Source organism: Ranitomeya variabilis, chromosome 6 (genome assembly GCF_051348905.1).
Source record: "Ranitomeya variabilis isolate aRanVar5 chromosome 6, aRanVar5.hap1, whole genome shotgun sequence".
NCBI classification, from domain to species: domain Eukaryota; kingdom Metazoa; phylum Chordata; class Amphibia; order Anura; family Dendrobatidae; genus Ranitomeya; species Ranitomeya variabilis.
Genome location: NC_135237.1, coordinates 70,117,463 through 70,143,098, shown reverse-complemented (window position 1 = coordinate 70,143,098; position 25,636 = coordinate 70,117,463). Strand labels below are relative to the sequence as shown.

Genomic DNA, 25,636 nt, shown 5'->3' with positions numbered 1-25,636 from the left:
TTAAAAGCCCTCACACAGATCTATTGACTAAAGAATAAAAAGTCTTTGATCTCTTTACAAATACCTGTCTGTATGTCCTATTAACAGATACAGGGGTCAAAGAAGAGGTTGACATTCCAGATCCCCCATTGTGAATCAGAACAGAGAGCCATTCCTTTAGCATGGACCCTGCCCCATCCAAACATTGCGCAGATGGTAATTTATTGAATTGGCTGCCATGTAATTTAGCAGAAATGGCTTCTCATGGCATCTTAAATAACCGCAAACTCTTCTCATAGGATAGCAAACCAGACAAATAGTTAAAATATTCTATCTTCATGAACAACCCCTTTTAGACCTGTTTCACATCCTCAGGTCCCCTTCACTCAGCCGCTTAAAAAAATGTAGGTGTGAGACGGTCTGTTTTTACTATCCATGTGGTTTTCTGTGTGTACCATCCATGTGACATATACCGGAATAGAATACAGATTTTTATGTGTTAAAGATGTGTAAAGATATAGATAGATAGATTAAAATCAGATTGCCCCTTAGTCTTCGCTTTTCCAAGCTAAATAGCCCCAAGTGTAATAACCTATCTTGGTATTGCAGACCCCCCAGTCCTCTAATAACCTTGGTCGCTCTTCTCTGCACCCGCTCCAGTTCAGCTATGTCTTTCTTATACACTGGAGACCAGAACTGTGCACAGTATTCTAAGTGTGGTCAAACTAGTGACTTGTATAGAGGTAAAATTATGTTCTCCTCATGAGCATCTGTGCCTCTTTTAATGCATCCCATTATTTTATTTGCCTTTGTAGCAGCTGCCTGACACTGGCCACTGAATATGAGTTTGTCATCCACCCATACACCCAGGTCTTTTTCATTGATGGTTTTGCCCAGAGTTTTAGAAATAAGCGCATAGTTATACATCTTATTACTTCTGCCCAAGTGCATGACCTTACATTTATCCCCATTAAAGCTCATTTGCAATTTATCAGCCCAAGCTTCTAGTTTACATAAATCATCCTGTAATATAAAATTGTCCTCCTCTGTATTGATTACCCTGCAGAGTTTAGTGTCATCTGCAAATATTGAAATTCTACTCTGAATGTCCCCTACAAGGTCATTAATAAATATGTTAAAAAGAAGAGGGCCCAATACTGACCCCTGTGGTACCCCACTGCTAACCGCGACCCAGTCTGAGTGTGCTCCATTAATAACCACCTCTTGTTTCCTATCCCTGAACCAGCTCTCAACCCACTTACATATATTTTCCCCATCCCCATTATTCTCATTTTATGTATCAACCTTTTGTTTGGCACCGTATCAAAAGCTTTTGAAAAGTCCATATACACTACATCCACTGTGTTCCCTTGGTCCAGTCTGGAACTTATCTCTTCATAGAAGCTGATCAAATTAGTCTGACATGAACGGTCCCTAGTAAACCCATGCTGATACTGGGTCATGAGGTTATTCCTCTTCAGATACTCCAGTATAGCATCTGTCATGGTTCCCAATGGCAAGGGAACGTAAAAAACACATAAGTAATGAACGAGCTCTCGGGTGATGGAAACTCGAGTTGACCGTGAGCTAAATCTACCACACAACTAACAGTAGCCAGGGAGCATACCTACGGCTTCCTATATGCCACGCGCCAGCCGGAGGACTAACTACGCCTGGTAGAGGAAGAAACAGACCTGGCTTACCTCTAGCGAAATACCCCAAAAAATGATAGCAGCCCCCCACATGTAATAACGGTGAATTAAGAGGAAAAGACATACACAGTATGAAAGTAGATTTAGCAAAGAGAGGTCCACTTACTAGATAGCAGAAGGATACAAAAGAGGACTTCACGGTCAACTGAAAACCCTTTCAAAAACCATCCTGAAATTACTTTAAGACTCCTGTGTCAACTCATGACACAGGAGTGGCAATTTCAGCCCGCAAGAGCTTCCAGCTACAGCGAATTACAAAAAACTGCAAACTGGACAAAAGGTACAAAACAAAAGGACAAAGTCCACTTAGCTGATCAGCAGACTAGTAGCAGGAACATGCAACCGAAGGCTCTGGTTACAATGATGACCGGCAAGGAAATGACTGGAGAGCAAGGCTAAATAGGAAACTCCCAAACACTGATGGAAGCAGGTGAACAGAAGAAGCAAAGTGCAAACAAGTCACCAGTACCACCAGCAACCACCAGGGGAGCCCAAAAAGCGGATACACAACAGTACCCTCCCCTTAAGGAGGGGGCACCGAACCCTCACAAGAACCGCCAGGGCAATCTGGATGAGCCCTATGAAAGGCACGAACCAAATCCGAGGCATGAACATCAGAGGCAGTTACCCAAGAATTATCTTCCTGACCATAGCCTTTCCATTTAACCAGATATTGAAGTCTCCGTCTGGAAATACGGGAGTCCAAGATCTTCTCCACGACGTACTCCAATTCACCCTCCACCAGCACAGGAGCAGGAGGTTCAGCAGAAGGAAACACCGGTACCTCATATCTCCGCAACAACGACCGATGGAACACATTATGGATAGCGAAAGATGCCGGGAGGTCCAAACGAAAGGAAACAGGGTTAAGAATCTCCAAAATCCTATAAGGACCGATGAACCGAGGCTTAAATTTGGGAGAAGAAACTCTCATAGGGACAAAACGGGAAGACAACCACACCAAGTCCCCAACGCGAAGGTGGGGACCAACATGACGATGACGGTTAGCAAACTGCTGAGTCCTCTCCTGGGACAATTCCAAATTATCCACCACTTGTCCCCAAATCCGATGCAACCGATCCACCACCGCATCCACTCCAGGACAATCCGAAGATTCAACCTGACCAGATGAAAAACGCGGATGAAACCCTGAATTGCAAAAGAAAGGAGAAACCAAAGTGGCAGAACTAGCCCGATTATTAAGAGCAAACTCCGCCAATGGCAGAAAGGCAACCCAATCATCCTGATCCGCAGATACAAAACACCTCAAATAAGTCTCCAAAGTTTGATTAGTTCACTCCGTCTGGCCATTGGTCTGAGGATGGAATGCAGACGAAAAGGACAAATCAATGCCCAACCTGGCACAGACTGCCCGCCAAAATCTAGACACGAACTGGGTACCCCTGTCAGAAATGATGTTTTCCGGAATACCATGCAAGCGAACCACATTTTGAAAAAACAGAGGGACCAACTCAGATGAGGAAGGCAACTTAGGCAATGGCACCAAATGAACCATTTTAGAAAAACGGTCACACACCACCCAGATGACAGACATCCTCTGAGAAACAGGGAGATCCGAGATAAAGTCCATAGAGATGTGCGTCCAAGGCCTCTTCGGAATAGGCAAGGGCAACAACAACCCACTAGCCCTAGAACAACAAGGCTTGGCCCGAGCACACACATCGCAAGACTGCACAAAAACACGCACATCTCGAGACAGGGAAGGCCACCAGAAGGATCTAGCCACCAAATCTCTGGTGCCAAAAATTCCCGGATGACCTGCCAGAGTAGAAGAATGAACTTCCGAGATGACTCTAGTGGTCCACTCGTCAGGAACAAACAGTCTACCAGACGGACAACGATCAGGTCTATCCGCCTGAAATTCTTGCAAAGCACGTCGCAGATCTGGAGAGACAGCAGACAAAACCACTCCATCCTTAAGGACACCAGCAGGTTCAGAATTCCCAGGAGAGTCAGGCTCAAAACTCCTAGAAAGAGCATCTGCTTTCACATTCCTAGAACCCGGTAAGTACGAGACCACAAAATTAAACCGGGAAAAGAACAACGACCAACGTGCCTGTCTAGGATTCAGGCGCCTGGCAGACTCCAAATAAATTAAATTCTTGTGATCAGTCAAAACTACCACCTGATGTCTGGCACCATCAAGCCAATGATGCCACTCCTCAAATGCCCACTTCATGGCCAAAAGCTCCCGATTACCAACATCATAGTTTCGCTCGGCGGCCGAAAATTTTCGCGAAAAGAACGCACAAGGTCTCATCACTGAGCAGTCGGAACTTTTCTGCGACAAAACCGCCCCCGCTCCGATCTCGGAAGCATCGACCTCAACCTGAAAGGGAAGAGAAACATCAGGCTGGCGCAACACAGGGGCAGACAAAAAGCGGCGCTTAAGCTCCCGAAAGGCCTCCACAGCAGCAGGGGACCAATTGGCAACATCAGCACCCTTTTTAGTCAAATCCGTCAGAGGTTTAGCAACGCCAGAAAAACCAGCTATAAATCGACGATAAAAATTAGCAAAGCCCAAGAATTTCTGGAGACTCTTCAGAGAAGTAGGCTGCGTCCAGTCGTAAATAGCCCGAACCTTGACAGGGTCCATCTCAATAGAAGAAGGGGAAAAAATATACCCCAAAAATGAAATTTTTTGAACCCCAAAAACACACTTTGAACCCTTTACACACAAAGAATTCTCCCGCAAAACCTGAAAAACCCTCCTGACCTGCTGAACATGAGACTCCCAGTCATCAGAAAAAATCAAAATATCATCCAAGTACACAATCATAAATTTATCCAGATATTCCCGGAAAATATCATGCATTAAGGACTGAAAGACAGAAGGTGCATTAGAAAGGCCGAAAGGCATTACCAAATACTCAAAATGGCCCTCAGGCGTATTAAATGCGGTCTTCCACTCATCCCCCTGCTTAATTCGCACCAAATTATACGCCCCACGAAGATCAATCTTAGAGAACCACTTAGCCCCCCTTATGCGAGCGAACAAATCAGTCAGCAAAGGCAACGGATACTGATATTTGACTGTAATTTTATTCAGGAGACGATAATCAATACAAGGCCTCAGAGAGCCATCCTTTTTAGAGACAAAGAAAAAAACGGCTCCTAAAGGTGATGAAGAAGGACGAATATGTCCCTTTTCCAGGGACTCCTTAATATACTCGCGCATAGCAGCATGTTCAGGTACAGATAGGTTAAACAAACGACCCTTTGGAAATTTACTGCCAGGAATCAGATCTATGGCGCAATCACAATCCCTGTGAGGAGGGAGTGAACCAATCTTAGGCTCTTCAAAAATATCACGATAATCAGACAAAAATGCCGGAATCTCAGATGGAATAGATGACGAAATGGACACCATAGGAGTGTCCCCATGAGCCCCCCGACATCCCCAGCTTAACACAGACATAGCCTTCCAGTCAAGGACTGGGTTATGAGACTGTAACCATGGTAATCCAAGCACCAAAACATCATGTAAATTGTACAACACAAGGAAGCGAATCACCTCCTGATGGTCTGGAGTCATACGCATAGTCACTTGCGTCCAGAACTGTGGTTTATTACAAGCCAAAGGTGTAGAATCAATACCCTTCAGAGGTATAGGGACTTCCAGAGGCTCTAAATCAAACCCACAGCGCCTGGCAAAGGACCAGTCCTTAAGACTCAGAGCGGCGCCCGAGTCCACATAGGCATCCACGGTAATAACTGATAATGAACAAATCAAGGTTACAGACAAAATAAATTTGGACTGTAAAGTGCCAATTGAAATGGACTTGTCAACCTTCCTAGTACGCTTAGAGCATGCTGATATAACATGAGCAGAATCACCACAATAGAAGCATAACCCATTTTTACGCCTATAATTCTGCCGCTCGCTTCTGGACATAACTCTGTCACATTGCATTTTCTCTGGCGTCTCTTCAGAAGATACCGCCAAATGGTGCACGGGTTTGCGCTCCCGCAAACGCCGATCAATCTGAATTGCCATTGTCATGGACTCATTCAGACCTGTAGGCGCTGGGAACCCGACCATAACATCTTTAACGGCATCAGAAAGACCCTCTCTGAAATTTGCCGCTAAGGCGCACTCATTCCACTGAGTAAGCACAGACCACCTACGAAATTTTTGGCAGTATATCTCCGCTTCATCTTGCCCTTGAGATAGGGCTATCAAAGCTTTTTCAGCTTGAATCTCCAAATTAGGTTCCTCATAAAGCAACCCTAAAGCCAGGAAAAACGCATCCACATTGAGCAACGCAGGATCCCCTGGTGCCAATGAAAATGCCCAATTTTGAGGGTCACCTCGCAGCAAAGAGATTACAATCTTAACCTGCTGGACAGGATCTCCTGAGGAGTGAGGTCTGAGAGAAAGGAATAATTTACAATTATATTTGAAATTCAAAAACCGAGATCTATCTCCGGAAAACACCTCTGGTGTAGGGATTTTAGGTTCAGAAATAGGAGCATGTATAACAAAATCTTGTAAATTTTGAACCTTCGTAGCAAGATTATTTAAACCTGCAGCCAAACTCTGGACATCCATGTTAAACAGCTAAGGTCAGAGCCATTCAAGGGTTAAGAGGAGGTAAGAAGCAGCTAGACAGCAATTAAGGGCTAGGCAGCAAAACTCTGAGGGAAAGAAAAAAAAAAAAAATTTCCCTTCAACACTTCTTTTTCTCCTGCTTCAGCCCAAACAATTAACACTTTGTGGGCCGGTCATACTGTCATGGTTCCCAATGGCAAGGGAACGTAAAAAACACATAAGTAACGAACGAGCTCTCGGGTGATGGAAACTCGAGTTGACCGTGAGCTAAATCTACCACACAACTAACAGTAGCCAGGGAGCATACCTACGGCTTCCTATATGCCACGCGCCAGCCGGAGGACTAACTACGCCTGGTAGAGGAAGAAACAGACCTGGCTTACCTCTAGGGAAATACCCCAAAAGATGATAGCAGCCCCCCACATGTAATAACGGTGAATTAAGAGGAAAAGACATACACAGTATGAAAGTAGATTTAGCAAAGAGAGGTCCACTTACTAGATAGCAGAAGGATACAAAAGAGGACTTCACGGTCAACTGAAAACCCTTTCAAAAACCATCCTGAAATTACTTTAAGACTCCTGTGTCAACTCATGACACAGGAGTGGCAATTTCAGCCCGCAAGAGCTTCCAGCTACAGCGAATTACAAAAAACTGCAAACTGGACAAAAGGTACAAAACAAAAGGACAAAGTCCACTTAGCTGATCAGCAGACTAGTAGCAGGAACATGCAACCGAAGGCTCTGGTTACAATGATGACCGGCAAGGAAATGACTGGAGAGCAAGGCTAAATAGGAAACTCCCAAACACTGATGGAAGCAGGTGAACAGAAGAAGCAAAGTGCAAACAAGTCACCAGTACCACCAGCAACCACCAGGGGAGCCCAAAAAGCGGATACACAACAAGCATCCCTTAGAATGCCCTCGAGGATTTTACCCACAGTAGAGGTTAAGCTTACTGGCCTATAATTACCGAGTTCAGTTTTTGTCCCCTTTTTGAATATTGGCACCACATTTGCTATATGCCAGTCCTGTGGTACAGACCCTGTTATTATGGAGTCTTTAAAGATTAAAAATAATAGTCTATCAATGACTGTACTTAATTCCTGCAGTACTCGGGGGTGTATCCCATCCGGGCTCGGAGATTTGTCAATTTTAGTGATTTTTAGACGCCGCCGTACTTCCTGCTGGGTTAAGCAGGTGATATTTAATGGGGAATTTTTGTTATCACTGATCATATTGTCTGCCATGGGATTTTCTTGTGTAAATACTGATGAAAAAAGTCATTTCACATATTGGCTTTTTCCTCATCCTCAGCCACCATTTCACCCAGACTATTTTTAAGGGGGCCAACACTATCATTTTTTCGTTTCTTACTATTTATATAGTTAAAGAATATTTTGGGATTATTTTTACTCTCTCTGGCAATGAGTCTCTCTGTCTCAATCTTTGCTGCCTTGATTTGCTTTTTACATAATTAATTTAATTTTCTATATTTATTTAATGCCTCCTCACTACCTACTTCCTTTAATTCTCTAAATGCTTTCTTTTTGTCACTTATTGCGCCCCTTACAGCTCTATTTAGCATATTGGTTTCCTCCTATTTCTAGTATGTTTATTCCCATACGGTATATACTGTGCACAGGTCCTATCCAGGATGCTAATAAACGTCTCCCATTTTCTTTGTGTATTTTTATGTCTCAGGATATCGTCCCAGTTAATTGCACCAAGATTGCACCAAGATCATCTCTCATCTGTTGGAAATTTGCCCTCCTGAAGTTTAGTGTCCTTGTAACCCCTCTACGACATATCTTATTAAAGGATACATGAAAACTTTAATTTACATTATTTTGTGATCACTATTCCCCAAGTGACCCCCAACCCTTATATTTGCTATGCGGTCTGGCCTGTTGGATAATATTAGGTCTAGCAGTGCCCCCCTTTTTGTTGGGTCCTGAACCAGTTGTGAAAGGTAATTGTCTCTCATAGTTGTCAAAAACCGATTACCTTTGCTGGAACTGCAGGTTTCCGTTCCCCAATCTATTTCAGGGTAATTGAAGTCCCCCATAATAATGACTTCTCCTTGAGTCGCAGCTTCATCTATTTGCTTTACGAGGATATTCTCTGTTGCTTCCATTATTCTTGGAGACTTATAACTAACACCTAGCAGTAATTTATTATTTTTTCCCCCTCCCCTTATCTCCACCCACAGGGACTCTACATTTTCATTAGATTCACCTATATTATCACGCAGGATGGGTTTTAAGGACGATTTTACATATAGACACACTCCTCCCCCTTGCTGAGCCCCAAATGGGCCATTCACTATAAAAGACACTTTTTATTCCATCTTTTTGAGGGAAACAAAAAACGGATATTTTTGTGGGTGACGTAGATGGAAATCCCATCTCGGTGATCACCGTAGAGCACAGTAACAAAATAGCCTTTGATGTAATTTGTAAGTTAATGTAAGTTTTTTGCATATAGAACAATACACTATAGTAAAATATCAGGGACAGGAGAGAAAATGTAGGTGAAGATGTATTTCACTCGCAGAATTAACTTGATGGCATACATCCCTTTCCATCTGTTTCCATTCATGTCTAATTACATAAATCCCCTTTAAGGTATCATAAAGGAAGCTAAAAAGTCTTTTGCAGTTTCCAGAAAAATATGGAAGGTTGTGAGGGTCTCAGGGAATACTTTGTTAAGAATGAATTAACCAAGTCTGCTATCCTTATGGGCTGCCATCTATCCATTAACATCAGTAGCTCATGCCCTGGTTTTCTCTTCTCCGGAGGCAGATAAAGAGAAGGCAGCATTAGCCGTAGAGGGAATGGAAACCTCTTCAGAACAATATGTTTCTCCCAGTTCCATCAAAACTTCATTATTGCTCTGAAAATAAGATGACAAGCCTTGCTGTGCCTATGTTTTTGTATAACTAATTGTAATTCATTGGCCGAGACGGAGGATGAAAATAACCTGTGTGTATTTGGCTTCTTTTTTTTCCAGTGGAAGATAATAGCCTGTCACTCAAAGCAAAGGTATCGCTACAAGATTTGGTCAGTGGAGAGTTTGCAATCCACGATACGGAGGCTAAATGGATAAATGGTAAGTGTAATGCCACGCTGCGGAACTTTGTCTATCAATCTTTCTATTAGTTTTTCCAAGTAGATAATGAAAGCAGCTTTATTATGTCCTTGGCTAATAACCCCATGCATTAAGATTGATGGACTTTTCTGGATGATGCAGTGCCTATTATTTGATACACTCCAAGTTTCATTTTTTTCCTTTGTCTTTTCATGTTAACCTGTTTATCTTCGCTAAGGAAGCTTGGGAATCCATTCACCCAGGGATGGCCAAAATAGTGTCTGGTGTCCTTTTGGTATATTTTAAGTCAAAACGTGTTGGGACACTGTTGTTTTGCTCTACAGGAAAGTGTAATCTTCTGTTCTTTCCTATACAGAAGAATGATGTAAAATAAATTTTAGGATGAGATATACATTTTTTTATTTACAATGAGTCAATGGTATTCCCAGCCTAAAGATAAAGTTTGGAGAATTCTCATGACCTTTACCTTATAAATCTCTAAAGCAAGGAAGAACTTAAATGTTAATAGGAACCTGTTAGCTGACCATGGTGAGCATAGTGTGGACAGCATGTATCACTGGTTGCTTGATCAGAGCTATGTATGTTTGTCACTGAATCTCTGTGTTATTTCAGAGAGAAACATACTTTTAATAGCCGCCGGGGATTGTGCCGCATTAATGACTAGTCAGTTTGTTTGATATCATGATTTTCAAGAGGCGGTGTCATTGCCACCTGGTGGGTGGCGACTTTCTTACCTACATGTCATTACTCCTCTGAAGCTTGGTGTACGCTTCCAGGCTTCAAAGGCACATTTCACATATCCAGACGCAAAGAAGACAACTGAGGCCTACGGAGGAGCATAAGATCAGCTACTGGAACAGATCATTTTTGCTTCCAGACATGCGCAGTATGCCTCTGAACCCGGGAAGTCGGGAAGCGTTAACCTGACTTCACAGGAGCAAAGATTTGCAGAGAGCAGGTGATGACTCTGGCTTTTGCAAATCATGTTATCACACCCAAGGGAATGTGATCTCATGGTAAGTGGGAAAACTAGTGTGGGGAAACAAATGCCCCATTGACTGGTCAAAAAGAAATTTGCATTTTAAAAGTAGATTGTAAAAAGACTATTTTTAAACACCTGTTTGTGTCAAACACAGTAAAGAGCTTGCTAGGCAGCGTATTTAGAAAGGAAAATTCAAATGCTGGTGGGTTAGAGGACATGGGCGACCTATCCCGTTCCCTTTAAGCTTGGGGCCACCTGTGTCCATGCTTCCTTCTATATCCATTTATAAAACAGTAATTCGTATGTGTCAAAGGGTGTAGGAAATAGTGCAACCTTAGAAGAAAATATTATTATTATTATTATTATTATTTATTATTATAGCACCATTTATTCCATGGCGCTTTACATGTGAGGAGGGGTATACATAATAAAAACAGCTACAATAATCTTGAACAATACAAGTCACAACTGGTACAGGAGGAGAGAGGACCCAGCCCGTGAGGGCTCACAATCTACAAGGGATTGGTGAGGATACAGTAGGTGAGGATAGAGCTGTCGTGCAGTGGTTTGGTCGATCAGTGGTTACTGCAGGTTGTAGGCTTGTTGGAAGAGGTAGGTCTTCAGGTTCTTTTTGAAGGTTTCGGTGGTAGGTGGGAGTCTGATATGTTGTGGTAGAGAGTTCCAGAGTAGGGGTGATGCGCGAGAGAAATCTTGTATGTGATTGTGGGAAGAGGAGATAAGAGGGGAATAGAGGAGGAGATCTTGTGAGGATCGGAGGCTGCGTGCAGGAAAGTACCCGGAGACGATGTCACAGATGTATGGAGGAGACAGGTTGTGGATGGCCTTGTATGTCATGGTTAGACTTTTGCACTAGAGTCTCTGGGTAATGGGGAGCCAGTGAAGGGATTGACAGAGGGGAGAAGCCGGGGAATAGCGGGGGGACTGGTGGATTCGTCGGGCAGCTGAGTTTAGAATAGATTGGAGGGGTGAGAGAATGTTAGAGGGGAGGCCACAGAGCAGGAGGTTACAGTAGTCGAGGCGGGAGATGGTGAGGGCATGGACTAGGGTTTTTGCAGATTTTTGGTTTAGGAATGTACGGATCCGTGAAATATTTTTGAGTTGAAGTCGGTAGGAAGTGGAAAGGGCTTGGACATGCGGTTTGAAGGAGAGATCAGTGTCAAGGATTACCCCGAGGCAGCGAGCTTGTGGGACTGGAGAGAGTGGGCAGCCGTTAACTGTAATGGATAGGTTCGATGGGGGGGTCGCATGAGATGGGACAAAGACAATGAATTCTGTTTTGTCCATGTTAAGTTTTAGAAATCTAGCTGAGAAAAAGGATGAAATAGCGGATAGAGATTGAAGAGTTCTGGTTAGGAGGGTGGTGATATCTGGTCCGGAGATGTAGATCTGTGTGTCATCAGCATAGAGATGATACTGAAAACCATGAGATTGTATGAGCTGTCCCAGGCCAAAAGTGTAAATGGAGAAGAGCAGGGGCCCTAGAACTGAACCTTGCGGGACTCCAACAGATAGGGGGCGAGATGAGGAGGTGGTGTGTGAATGGGAGACACTGAATGTTTGGTCAGTTAGGTATGACAAGATCCTGGATAGGGCCAAGTCTGTGATGCCAAGGGATGAGAGGATCTGTAGTAATAAGGAATGGTCCACTGTGTCAAAGGCAGAGGACAGGTCCAGGAGGAGGAGGATAGAGTAGTGTCACTTGCTCTTGGTGGTTAATAGGTCATTGGTGACCTTGGTTAGGGCAGTTTCTGTGGAGTGGTGTGACCGGAAGCCTTATTGTAAGCGGTCGAAGATGGAGCAGGAAGATAGATGGGAGGACAGTTCAAGATGGACATGTTGTTCCAGTAGTGAACTAAAATAAAAGTGAAATATGAACTAAAATAAGTGTGCAATTACAGTAATTAGAGAGCTGATGGATATTAATATAACTACAGGTTCAGACTGCACAAATTGTGTTTGTAGTCTGTTACCATGGAGCCAAGACTACTTGCAAAACTTTTTCTTTTTAGAAACGTTGGAAAATTGAAAAAAGAATGTTTGGAATATTTACATACAGGAAAGATATATATTATGGTACCGTGTTAGCCAGTGGATAGAAAAATATTTAGAAGGTTGATACCTTTTAATGGCTAGCTGAGAAGATGGTAACAAATTGCAAGCTTTGGAGACTACTCCAGTCCCTTCATCAGGCATAGACTAATAGAAATTCTGAAGAATCACATATTTATGCACAATACAGCCCAGAAAAAAATGCCATAGATAGGACAGGTGACACGAAGCAGACTACCATTATGTGAGTGAAAAACAGTTATGTCCTTAAATATTGGAACAGTTCATAGATAAGGAGTGTGAATGTTTTATTGTCCTCTGATTGGGGTCTGGTTCTTTGTTATGATGCCCCCACACGGTCTGAGGAGCAAATTCCTTAATTGATCTCAAAAGACATAAATCCATGCGACACATTCATTCCTGCACTGAGACTGTCAAAGGTCATCATCAGCTTATATTTCCAGATTCTTCTGTCTCTCTGAGATTTGAAGTTACCTTTTAATACAAGTAATTTCATGTCCATAATGTTATGATCAGGGAGACAAAAATGTACTGCCACAGGTAGATCCATTCTTTTTTATCTTATTGCATGGCGATGAGAGTCTATATATATAATTGTCTAAGGGGTACTTCCGTCTTTCTGTCCGCAACTTCCGTAATGGAAATCCCCCGTTGCTGATTGGTCTCGCCAGCTGCCTGTCATGGCTGCCGCAACCAATCAGCGACAGGCACAGTCTGATTAGTCCCTCCCTACTCCCCTGCAGTCAGTGCCCGGCGCCCGCATACTCCCCTCCAATCACCGCTAACACAGTTTTAATGCCAGCGGTAACGGACCGCGTTATGCTGCGGGTAACGCACTCCGTTATTGCTGCTATTAACCCTGTGCCTATGCAGCATCAATAGTAAAAGATGCAATGTTAAAAATAATAAAAAAACAAAAAACATGCTATTCTCACCCTTCGTAGTCCGCCCAGGCACATGTGGCTCCCGCCATCTTCCATTCACAGAGATGCAGTGCGAAATTACCCAGAAGACTTAGCGGTCTCGCAAGACCACTAAGGCATGTGGGTAATTTTGCAATGCATCCTGGAAACGGAAGATGGCGGCAGCCGTGCGCGCATCGCCAGAGCTTCGCTGCATCCCGGAGGAGTGAGTATAGAACTTTTTTATTTTAATTATTTTTTTAAACAGGGATATGGTGCCCACACTGCTGAATACTACGTTGGCTGTGGTATATACCACGTGGCTGCTATATACTATGTGGCCAGTGTTAGATACTATGAGGGCTGTGTTATATACTACATCTCTGTGCTATATACTATGTGGGCTGTGCTATATACTACGTGGCCAGTGTTAGATACTATGTTGGCTGTGTTTTGTACTGCGTGGCCTGTGCTATATATTATGTGGCCTGTGTTATATACTACGTTGCTTGTGTTATATACTGCGTAGCTGCTATGTACTGTGTGGGCTGTGTTATATAGTACGTGGACTATGTTATATACTGTTTGGGCTGTGTTATATACTGCGTGGCCACTGTTATATATTGCGCGGCCTGTATTAACACATCGGGTATTCTAGAATATGTATATATGTATATAGCAGCCACATAGTATATAGCACAGGCCATGTAGTATATAGGAGCCATGTAGTATATAGCAGCCACATAGTATATAGCACAGGCCATGTACTATTTGTCTGCTATATACTACATGGCTCCTATATACTACGTGGCCTGTGCTATATACTATGTGTCTGCTATATACATACATTCAGACTATGGAATGCCCAGCCAGCTAGAATACCCGATGCGTTAGAATTTGGCCACCATCTAGTTATTTACATAATTACATAGGTTCAAAAAAGACTTCGGTCTTTCTCCACCAGTTATACATTTTTTGTCACTAAACTAACTGTAACTCACAATCTTAGGCCTCTTTCACACGTCAGTGTCTCCGGTACGTGTAGTGACAGTTTTCTCACGTACCGGAGACACTGACACACGTAGACCCATTTAAATGAATGGGTCTATGCACATGTGCGTGTTTTCACACGGACCGTATGTCCGTGCTGAAAACACGTAGACATGTCCGTTTTTTACCGGCAGCACGGACCACAATACGGACAGCACACGTGCACACGGAGAACAGTGTGCACTCTCCTCCGTGTGCACGTACCGCCCGCAGGAGAGACAGCGCTACAGTAAGCGCTGTCCCCCCCCGCATGTGGTGCTGAAGGCAGAATTCATTTCATCTCCCCCAGCGTTCGTTGGAGAGAAGAGATGAAAGATCGATTTTTTTTTTGTTTTGTGAAAAATAAATTTTGCATGTGCCCCCCGCCTCCCCCCTCAGTGCGCCGCCTGGCCCCTTGCTGCAGAAATACTCACCTAGCTCCCGCAATGTCTCCTCTGTCCTCTGAGCGCTGGGGGAGAAGAGATGAATTCTGCCTTCAGCACCACATGCGAGGGGGACAGCGCTTAGTGTAGCGCTGTCTCTCCTGCACGGTCCGTGTGGTCCTCAGGCGGCACACGGGCGGCACACGGATGCCGCACGTGTGCCACACTGATGTGCCACTTGAGCACACGGACATACGGACACGGATATCTCCGGTACCGAAAATATCAGGACGTGTGAAAGAGCCCTTATATGTAGTGAGGAAATCGCCCAGCCCTTCTATAAAAGCTGTTATATTGTCTGCCATTACTATCTCTTGTGGCTGGGCATTCCATAGTCTGAATGCTCAAGATGATTTATCGATAACAAGGCATAAGATATGAAGCATACAGGTAGTACTTTTTTCAGCAGTCTATAACCTGTATGCCCATATTAATACATAGGTCATAAGTGGTGGCAGATTCCCATCAAAAGTAATCTGTCCCCAGGTTTTTGCTATATAATCTGAAAGCAGCATGATATAGATGCTGAGACCCTGATTACAGTGATCACTTGCTGGTCTGCATGCTGTTATTTTGATACAATAATTGTTTTCTCTGCTTCAGTTATAGCTGTGCTCAGAATATTCAGCCGTGTATAACTCCACCCACACCAATGATTTGCAGCTCTCTTTGCACACTGTATGTTGGCAGAAAACTGACAATTAGTGGTTACACATAGGAGCTGACTAGAAGGCACAAAACACATAGTTCTGTAGTGGTAATCTCCTGCTGATAAAACACAGACACAGCCTAGTAAGTAACACATTTCAGGAATCAGGGTGTCAGCCACTATAACATGCTGCTCTCAGATTATTTAGCAAAAATCTGCTGACGAACACTTTTTAAAGAAAATTGCCAGTATTCAAAATATAATATGGAACCAAAAATCTGTCATAGGAAATCTGATCTGGATGAGGAATGGTCTTTTCAACTAGACGATCTTGTAAATGTGATTAAAAAAAAGTTTTCCAGTTTAAGCAAGCTGAAACAAAAAAGATTTCATAAAATAAATGCTTGCCCTTTCAGACAAGTCACCAATTGTCGGTCATGGATTATCTTAGACATTTTCTGTCGAGGAGAGGTTATAATTTTACTATTGGAGCAATCATTTACCACTGAGCAGTAAAGTGAACCTAGCCATTAAATCACTGTAATAAAGAGTAAACGCCTGTGTGAGGTATTTAATCAAACGTTATGGTAATTAAATTGTTCTGCCCTTTTCATCACACCCAATCCTTTTGTACATACTGTGCTATTTTTTTCCATTGCTTTGAGTTTCCCCACTTGTGTTTGATATGGATATTAAATCCTGCCTAGCACAATGCTACAAGTGCTCGGCACAGTTTCCTTGGCTGACTATTATTATTTTATTGCTTTATTTCTTTTGTTGCCATGAAAAGAAAAGATAATCAAGTATTGGCCACATTCAATTCCTATATAAATAAATATATACACATATATCTAATGCTTTGTCTTGTCTGTTCATCTGCCATAATACACTGTGTTTTCAATTTTTGTTTTGTATCAGTTCAAGGTTTTTTCTGTTATCTTTCTGATATCTGGTTGAGCCCTTGGAGCTCATGGGTTTGATTTGAATAGCTGTTCTATTCTTTTTCATTATTTCATTAGCTCATTCCACATAAATGGTCTTTTGCCTTTGGAATCTCTCATCTTTCGCAGCTTCTCTGCATTTAATTAGACCTTTGCCACTTTTTTTCTTTCATTCGGCGTGATAGCATCCGCTGTCATTGTGACATTGATCGTGTTTATGCTTCCCCCTCAAATTCTTTTTAGAGCGGTGGTTTTCTTCACAGCCTGTTGTTTGCTATTTGTGTAAGCATTGTAACTTCTCCAATGATCCATCTTACTTTGTCAGTTTTGGTACCGTACGTGTCGGATGATTTATATGTCTTTTAGACGTGTTTCCTACCTACCGCTTCCTTATTACACAGTTCATTTTCCAGCTCCGCTAATTTAATGGATGAGCTGTTTGTTTGATAGGTAATGATGTCATGCAGCCTTTGATCTCCTTGTTTAGTTCTTAAGTGTTTTGTAGGTATTTAATGACCTGAAATGATAGTCAACCTATTACTCTAATCTTCTCTTTTTAAAGAGATGGTGTAATCAGAAATGATTTATTGTATGATTGAATTTTTACATGAAACTGTCTTTCTTAAGAATCTTTGGAGGTTTTTTTTTTTAATAATCCAGTTTATTGGCCATTGGAGAAGCCAAACTCTTCTTTTCAAATCATTCCGATTTGCTACTGGAAAGATTTGTAGAGTAAGACAACAATCATTGTTCCGTATTACTCTTCTCTGTTGGCCATCGTTCTAGAATGCAGCCAAGCACAAAATCGTAGATAAGAAGAAAAGTGGATGAAAGAAAACATGGTCCTATGGATATACAACCCCATGCATTGCATACACATAGAGCCACAGTCAACTCCCTCATTCCGTCGAAAACAAAAAGGTAAAAAAAAAGTAAAGGTTTGAGAAATATGGTTGGAAAAATAAAAACTTTATTATGTCTACTTGTTAAAAATCACAAAGTGAGTCAGTTGAAAAGCTGACGTGTTACCACCATCCAACAGTCTTAGTCATAACAGTTATGACTAAGACCAGAGGACATAAAATGTATGTAAAATACAGGTGCTAAAAAGCTATGCAAGAATGAGGATACAAGAAAAAGAAGGAAAGCTGAACAGCAAATCAAAGTGTACATCCAATATTTAATGAATAAGCCTGATTTACTTAATACAAAAATGACACTGAGAAACAATACAGGACAATTAAAATCAATTTCAAATATATGAAATGATGGGGGATGGATATAATAATCCAGAGAAATCCCCAAAACATCAGGCACAAATAGGTATAAGTAATAATGTTCCCATGATTGAACAAAAATATGTATGTAAGAAATAAAGAATAGGCCCAGCTACAGGTAAATAAATAAGGGTAAAGTACAGGTCAAGTCATCAAATAAATAAATTAGCAGGGAATATAGGTAACAGTATAAAGTAATGATTTCAGCAAATGCAGTGCAAAGATAGAAAATACAAAATATAACCTGCAGGTTAAGCGCCAATGTATCAATGCAACTAGTTAAATTCGGAGGACTATGCAAAAGGTAAGATAAAGTACCTGATGGAAGAAGCCCCAAGCGTATCGCTACCACACTGTGGCTTCATCGGGGGTACTCTGGCAGATGTCAGAAAAGTATTATACAGTGAAGGAAATAAGTATTTGATCCCTTGCTGATTTTGTAAGTTTGCCCACTAACAAAGACAGGAACAGTCTATAATTTTAAGGGTAGGTTAATTTTAACATTGAGAGATAAAATATAAAAAATAAAATCCAGAACATCACATTGTTTAAATTATATAAATTTATTTGCATTTTACAGTGAGAAATAAGTATTCGATCCATCTGGCAACTAAAACTTAATACTTGGTGGTAAAACCCTTGTTGGCAAGCACAGCAGTCAGGCACTTTTTGAAGTTGATGATGAGGTTTGTGCACATGTCAGGAGGAATTTTGGTCCACTCCTCTTTGCAGATCACTGTATATAACACGTAAGATAACTTACATCATAGTCCTGAGCACGTGGCCGACACCTTGGTGAAATGTTGGCTAAGGGTCACGGAGATATCTCCGGAAACACAACATCGCATATGCAGGAACCATGAGTTACGTGGTCATGCGTTTCATGACAAGGAAGTTAAATTTTTATTCCACAGTGGGGGAGATACATTAATGAGTCCCACATCATGAGTTTCACAGTAAGGAAGTCAGTTATGCGTTTCATAGTGGAAGAGATATTTAAAGGGGTCACAAATCATGGAGAATATACTGTACATCAAAAGGTAATGCATGATGGTATAAGTAATACATGCTGAAAAGATAACATATGGTAAAATGAACATGCTGCCAAAACAATCAATGTAATGAGTACGATCATTTTATATGTCATATTACAATTCATACTTAATTAAAAAACAAAGAAAAATGTAATAAAATAAATATATAAATTATAAACTAAAAAAGTAAGAAAAAAACAAAGTGCAGGGGCAAGTGTGAGAAAATATGAGTATAAATAAAAAATAGTAATAACAAAAATATAGAAAAAAATAATAATAATAAAAATGTCAAACAAATACAGACATTTAAAATGAAGCATATATATATACAATAATGTATAGTATGTGAATAAAAATCCACGCAAACAAAAATATATAATATACAGAATAAAATAAATGATACATAAAGTTGACAAGAGTTAACTAAGATCATTGCATGCTAGAAACGCATCTGCTTATCTATTGCCCCATTAATAGATTTTTTTTTAACATGAAGACATAATAAAGTAAGAATTAATTTTACAGTCACATTTGTCAAACCTTTACTTTTTTAAATAAAGAAAAAATATCTTTAACATTGCGCCGCCAACATCAACGTTCTAGAATGATGACAACACAGGATCAGAAGAGTAATACAGAACAATGAATGTTCTATTGTTATAGAAATCTTTTCAGTCGCAGATCAGAATGAAATGATTTAAGACCGATGCTTCTTAACCAATAATTGTGTCTATGTGATATTCCATAGAGCTATAATTTCACTGTAATGAAAACAACAGGAGTTTGGGTTCTCGAACGTACGATAAACTGGATTATTTTTGATTTTTTTTATAATATTCTCATCATTTATGATGTATAGTGCAGTGATAAAAGTAAAGCTTTCAAATGAAATACATATACACTTAACTAACATATAATACATTTATTCACATGGAGCAGCATCTCTTGCAGGTTTAGCACTAGGTTGCATATATTGTATTTAACATCTTTTATGGGCTATTTTCAGCTAGCATCAAGGGAAACTATCATCAGGTTCATGCTGCCTTCTCTGGGGGCGGCGTAAAGTAGTGACATAGAGGCTGATATCTTTAATGGGTCTCATCATTTTTTTTTGTATATACAGTTAGGTCCATATATATTTGGACAGAGATGACATTTTTCTAATTTTGGTTATAGACATTTCCACAATGAATTTTAAACAAAACAATTCAGATGTAGTTGAAGTTCAGACTTTCAGCTTTCATATGAGGGTATCCACATTAAAATTGGATGAAGGGTTTAGGAGTTTCAGCTCCTTAACATGTGCCACCCTGTTTTTAAAGGGACCAAAAGTAATTGGACAATTGCCTCCAAGGCTATTTCATGGACAGGTGTGGGCAATCCCTTCATTATGTCATTCTCAAATAAGCAGATAAAAGGCCTAGAGTTGATTTGAGGTGTGGTACTTGCATTTGGAAGGTTTTGCTGTGAAGTAAACATTCGGTCAAAGGAGCTCTCCATGCAGGTGAAACAAGCCATCCTTAAGCTGCGAAAACAGAAAAAACCCATCCGAGAAATTGCTACAATATTAGGAGTGGCAAAATCAACAGTTTGGTACATCCTGAGAAAGAAAGAAAGCACTGGTGAACTCATCAATGCAAAAAGACCTGGGCGCCCACGGAAGACAAGAGTGGGGGATGATCGCAGAATAATCTCCATGGTGAAGAGAAACTTCTTCACAACAGCTAACCAAGTGAACAACACTATCCAGGAGGTCGGCGTATCAATATCCAAATCTACCATAAAGAGAAAACTGCATGAAAGTAAATACAGAGGGTTCACTGCACGGTGCAAGCCACTCATAAGCATCAAGAATAAAACGGCTAGACTGGACTTTGCTAAAAAACATCTAAATAAGCCAGCACAGTTCTGGAAGAACATTCTTTGGACAGATGAAACCAAGGTCAACCTCTACCAGAATGATGGAAAGAGAAAAGTATGGCGAAGGCTTGGTACAGCTCATGATCCAAAGCATACCACATCATCTGTAAAACATGGCAGAGGCAGTGTGATGGCTTGGGCATGCATGGCTGCCAGTGGCACTGGGTCACTAGTGTTTATTGATGATGTGACACAGGACAGAAGCAGCCGAATGAATTCTGAGGTATTCAGAGCCATACTGTGTGCTCAGATCCAGCCAAATGCAGCAAAACTGATTGGTCGTCATTTCATACTACAGATGGACAATGACCCAAAACATAAAGCCAAAGCAACCCAGGAGTCTATTAAAGCAAAGAAGTGGAATATTCTTGAATGGCCAAGTCAGTCACCTGATCTCAACCCAATTGAGCATGTATTTCACTTGTTAAAGACTAAACTTCAGACAGAAAGGCCCACAAACAAACATCAACTGAAAACCACCGCAGTGAAGGCCTGGCAGAGCATCAAAAAGGAGGAAACACAGCGTCTGGTGATGTCCATGAGTTCAAGACTTCAGGCAGTCATTGCCAACAAAGGGTTTTCAACCAAGTACTAGGAATGAACATTTTATTTAAAATTATTTAATCTGTCCAATTACTTTTGGTCCCTTTAAAAACAGGGTGGCACATGTTAAGGAGCTGAAACTCCTAAACCCTTCATCCAATTTTAATGTGGATACCCTCAAATGAAAGCTGAAAGTCTGAACTTCAACTGCATCTGAATTGTTTTGTTTAAAATTCATTGTGGTAATGTTTATAACCAAAATTAGAAAAATGTTGTCTGTGTCCAAATATATATGGACCTAACTGTAGATTTCATGTACAGCATATGGATACATTGCCTAGATAAATAATGCACATTATATTTCCCTGAATGACATTTGTTTCCTATATACTGTATGTCATACTGTGCGCTTAATGAGCCAATTGGTGCCAGAACGTTAGTCCACCCAAATGGAGACATGTAGCCTTATACTTCTATATTGTGCTAGATTAAGCCCCTATTATGCTAACGAAGCAATACTTTGCCGCACATAGAACCAGAGAGATGATATGCTCTGCTAGTGCTCAAAGAATGCCGTACCTATTTCAATACTTTACTTATGTAAATCCTAACTTTGCCCATGCATACCAAATAATTTTCAGAGACAGAGGATCACATTTATAAAAAATGGCAAAACTTGCACCAAAAATGTGTCAAATATTGCACTTTATTGATAGATTTGGTGCAGATTTTACCAGTACAACATTTTAAGATTGGTAGTACGGGCCAATGTGTCAAATGTCAGAAGTCAATGCAAGCCGTAATTATTACATATTAATTAGTACACATTCCATTGTTGAATAAAGCAGGATACCAACGTGTCAAATATCAGACATTAAATTGTCCAGTACTTTTATATTGCTGGCCTATCCTTAGTCTAGTATTTTCTTTCATCGGAAAGAATCGAGCCGATTATGGTAAGCGTACTCTGATCAAAGTTAGTTCAGAATTGGATCACAGTGTATTCCTATGCTCTTGGATGAGAAGATGGAGAAAAAATTTCTCCGCCTTCTCCATTCAGTCATTTTGTGAAAATCGGACTGCACTCAGATGTCATTCTACTGCAGTCCAATTTTTCCCCGGACTCATTGACTTGCATTGCGGAGTACCATTCGGACATCAGATGCAAATCGAGAGTCTGTCTGAGGAAACAAATCGTACATGTGCACAGCCCTGTAGAATAATATTGGTCTGAGTGCAATCCAATGTTTTGTCGGATTACATTGGGACCCAAAATACGATCACCTTCATGAGCCCTTAGGAGTGTGAGGACGATCCCTTAAAGTGAGATCTATATGATTGCTTGTACCTGACTAAATATAAGCTGAGCGCTAGCATAGAGGCAAAGAATGTATCAGATACACAGAGACAGATACACACGCCTCTCTCAGCCAAAGAGGGTGCACAACTGAATTTTATTTTCAGAAAAAAGGAAGATACTAGAAGCAGGAAATGGGAGGTCGCAAATCTTCTGAACAGTTAGTGTCACTCTGTAATTGGTCCATTCCAACTTCATTTCCATATATAGTATTCAGTCCAATGTCCAGTGTCCAATGTCCAGTGACTTCTTCACATTCCAAAAGTTCCTTCCAGTGTGCTGCTGCTCAGGAAATAGACTCCATCTTGCTACACCATATCTGAACTGACTTATATAAGGTTTAATAATTGATTTCATTAGCCATTCTCTCCTTTACAGGATTAGTCATCAATATCAGATCAGTGGTGGTGAGACACCCAGCACCTCCACCAATCCACTGCATAGTGGCATCAGGGGGTACTGCAGATTGAGCCCTATTAATATTTCTATTCCTTTTTTTAAAACTGCTATGACCTCTCTGGAATCAGCTCTGGCAAAAATTAAGAGAACACCACATCAAAACCCTGTCATGGGCAGCCCAATCTCCCAACCTAAACCCCATTGAAAACTTCTGGAATGTAATCAAGAGGATGATGGAGAGTCACAAGCCATCAAATAAAGAAGAACTGCTTACATTTTTGTGCCAAGAGTGGCATAAGGTCACCCAAAAGCAGTGTGAAAGACTGGTGGAAAGCATGCCAAGATGCATGAAAGCTGTGATTAAAAATCATGATTATTCCACAAAATATTGATTCCTGAACTCTTCCTGAGCTTAAACATTAATATTGTTGTTTCTAAATGATTATGAACTTGTTTTCTTTGCATTATTTGAGGTCTGAAAGCACTGGGTTTTGTTTTTAATTTTGACCATTTTTCTTTATCAGAAAAAAAATACAAAATTTATTGCTTGGAAATTTCGGAGACATGTTGTCAGAAGTAGAGATGGGCGGTGTTCGAGTCGAACTGTTCGCCAATTTAAAATTCGAGCTTTTTGGGCGGTGTTCGAGTCGTTCGATGAACCCGAACAATTTGCTTAAAATTCGGCTGTTCGAGTTTCTTTTCAATAACTGTTCGTTCACCAAAAGCCTAGCTTGATTTGCACATTAAAACTGTTTATCATTGTTAATGGACTGTTTCAGTGTATAGTGGGCGGGGGGGGGGCGGGGGATAGATCTGTGCTGAAATAACACCGATCTCCATTTTTTTTTCTTTCCCGCATTTACAGAGGGGCGGTGCAGTCTCTCAGCCTATCAGCAGTGCGCATACATACAGCAATGTGCATGTAATGCAGACAAGCAAGGGCATGTGTCATTGGCTGTGTATGTCACTCCTTGCCCAATGATAACCAGCCATTTGCCCCGTCGTCACCATTTCCTCACTGCTGCAGCTTTGTGTTAGATGGCACCGCTGCTGCTGTGGGCGCTATACAGTCAAAGAGTCTTTTTTTGCCAGCGAATTTTCTGAGAGATAGGTTTAGGGAGTCGGGACTAGTTGTAATATCAGCCCTTTTCAGGGTAGGTTACAGCAGTTCATAGCACTGTTTGCCAGGCAGGTCTGAACCAGTGCTGTGCAAGTGTTAGTCACAGCATTTGGTGTAATCTAGCTCAGCCAATCCTTTTGGGCTAGCAGCATTGTCTGATAGTTATCTGAGTAGCCTGCCTGTGAAGCTAGCTACACTGCCTGTGTATCTCAATTTTTACGGCATCTAACCCAGTAAATCGTTTTGGGTTTTGGGCTTAGTAGCAGTGTCTGCACGTCAGCAGAGTAGCCTGCCTGTGAAACAAACTATACTGCCTGTGTATCTCTATTTTCACTGCATCTAATCCAGTTGACAGTTTTGGGCCTAGTAGCATTGTCTGCACGTCATCAGAGTAGCCCGCCTGTGAAGCTAGCTACACCGCCTGTGTATCTCAATTTTCACGGCATCTAACCCAGTAAATCGTTTTGGGGTTTTGGGCTTAGTAGCAGTGTCTGCACGTCAGCAGAGTAGCCTGCCTGTGAAACAAACTATACCGCCTGTGTATCTCTATTTTCACTGCATCTAATCCAGTTGATAGTTTTGGGCCTAGTAGCATTGTCTGCATGTCAACAGAGTAGCCCGCCTGTGAAGCTAGCTACACCGCCTGTGTATCTCAATTTTTACGGCATCTAACCCAGTAAATCGTTTTGGGGTTTGGGGCTTAGTAGCAGTGTCTGCACGTCAGCAGAGTAGCCTGCCTGTGAAACAAACTATACTGCCTGTGTATCTCTATTTTCACTGCATCTAATCCAGTTGACAGTTTTGGGCCTAGTAGCATTGTCTGCACGTCATCAGAGTAGCCCGCCTGTGAAGCTAGCTACACCGCCTGTGTATCTCAATTTTCACGGCATCTAACCCAGTAAATCGTTTTGGGGTTTTGGGCTTAGTAGCAGTGTCTGCACGTCAGCAGAGTAGCCTGCCTGTGAAACAAACTATACCGCCTGTGTATCTCTATTTTCACTGCATCTAATCCAGTTGATAGTTTTGGGCCTAGTAGCATTGTCTGCACATCAGCAGAGAAGCCAGCCTGTGAAGCTAGCTACACCGCCTGTGTATCTCAATTTTTACGGCATCTAACCCAGTAAATTGTTTTGGGGTTTTGGGCTTAGTAGCAGTGTCTGCACGTCAGCAGAGTAGCCTGCCTGTGAAACAATCTATACCGCCTGTGTATCTCTATTTTCACTGCATCCAATCCAGTTGATAGTTTTGGGCCTAGTACCGCAGTTTGGCCACTCAGTTCTGCTCGGTTTTCATCCATCGGTTGTTGTGCCAACAACTTCAGATACAGAGTTGCCAATTAAGCACTAAAATGAGTGGCAAAAGGCCTGCTGCTGGTGGAAAGGGGAATAGTCGTGTTGGAAAGGGAAACAAAGGTTGTGTCCGTGGGGTAGGTGGTAAAGCAACAGTATCATCTGCAGAAGAAAGACCATCTTCCAGCCAAAGTAAGATGTCTACTTCTTTTCGTGGACAATCGGATATGATCCCTTTCTTATGACCATCGCTGCAAGCATCGCCAAAAATTCCAGATGAGGCACA

General features: G+C 41.5%; 1 protein-coding gene across 3 annotated transcripts in view; it reads left to right on the top strand.

Annotated features, from left to right (window-relative positions):
• Window positions 1-25,636, top strand: part of DPP6 (dipeptidyl peptidase like 6) — a 1,889,424-nt gene that overhangs the window by 1,282,599 nt on the left and 581,189 nt on the right. For all 3 annotated transcript variants that reach the window (XM_077268631.1, XM_077268628.1, XM_077268630.1), the window contains exon 3: window positions 9,276-9,374. In XM_077268631.1, the coding sequence (XP_077124746.1) occupies window positions 9,276-9,374 (99 nt within the window). The remainder of the gene's footprint in view (window positions 1-9,275; window positions 9,375-25,636) is intronic.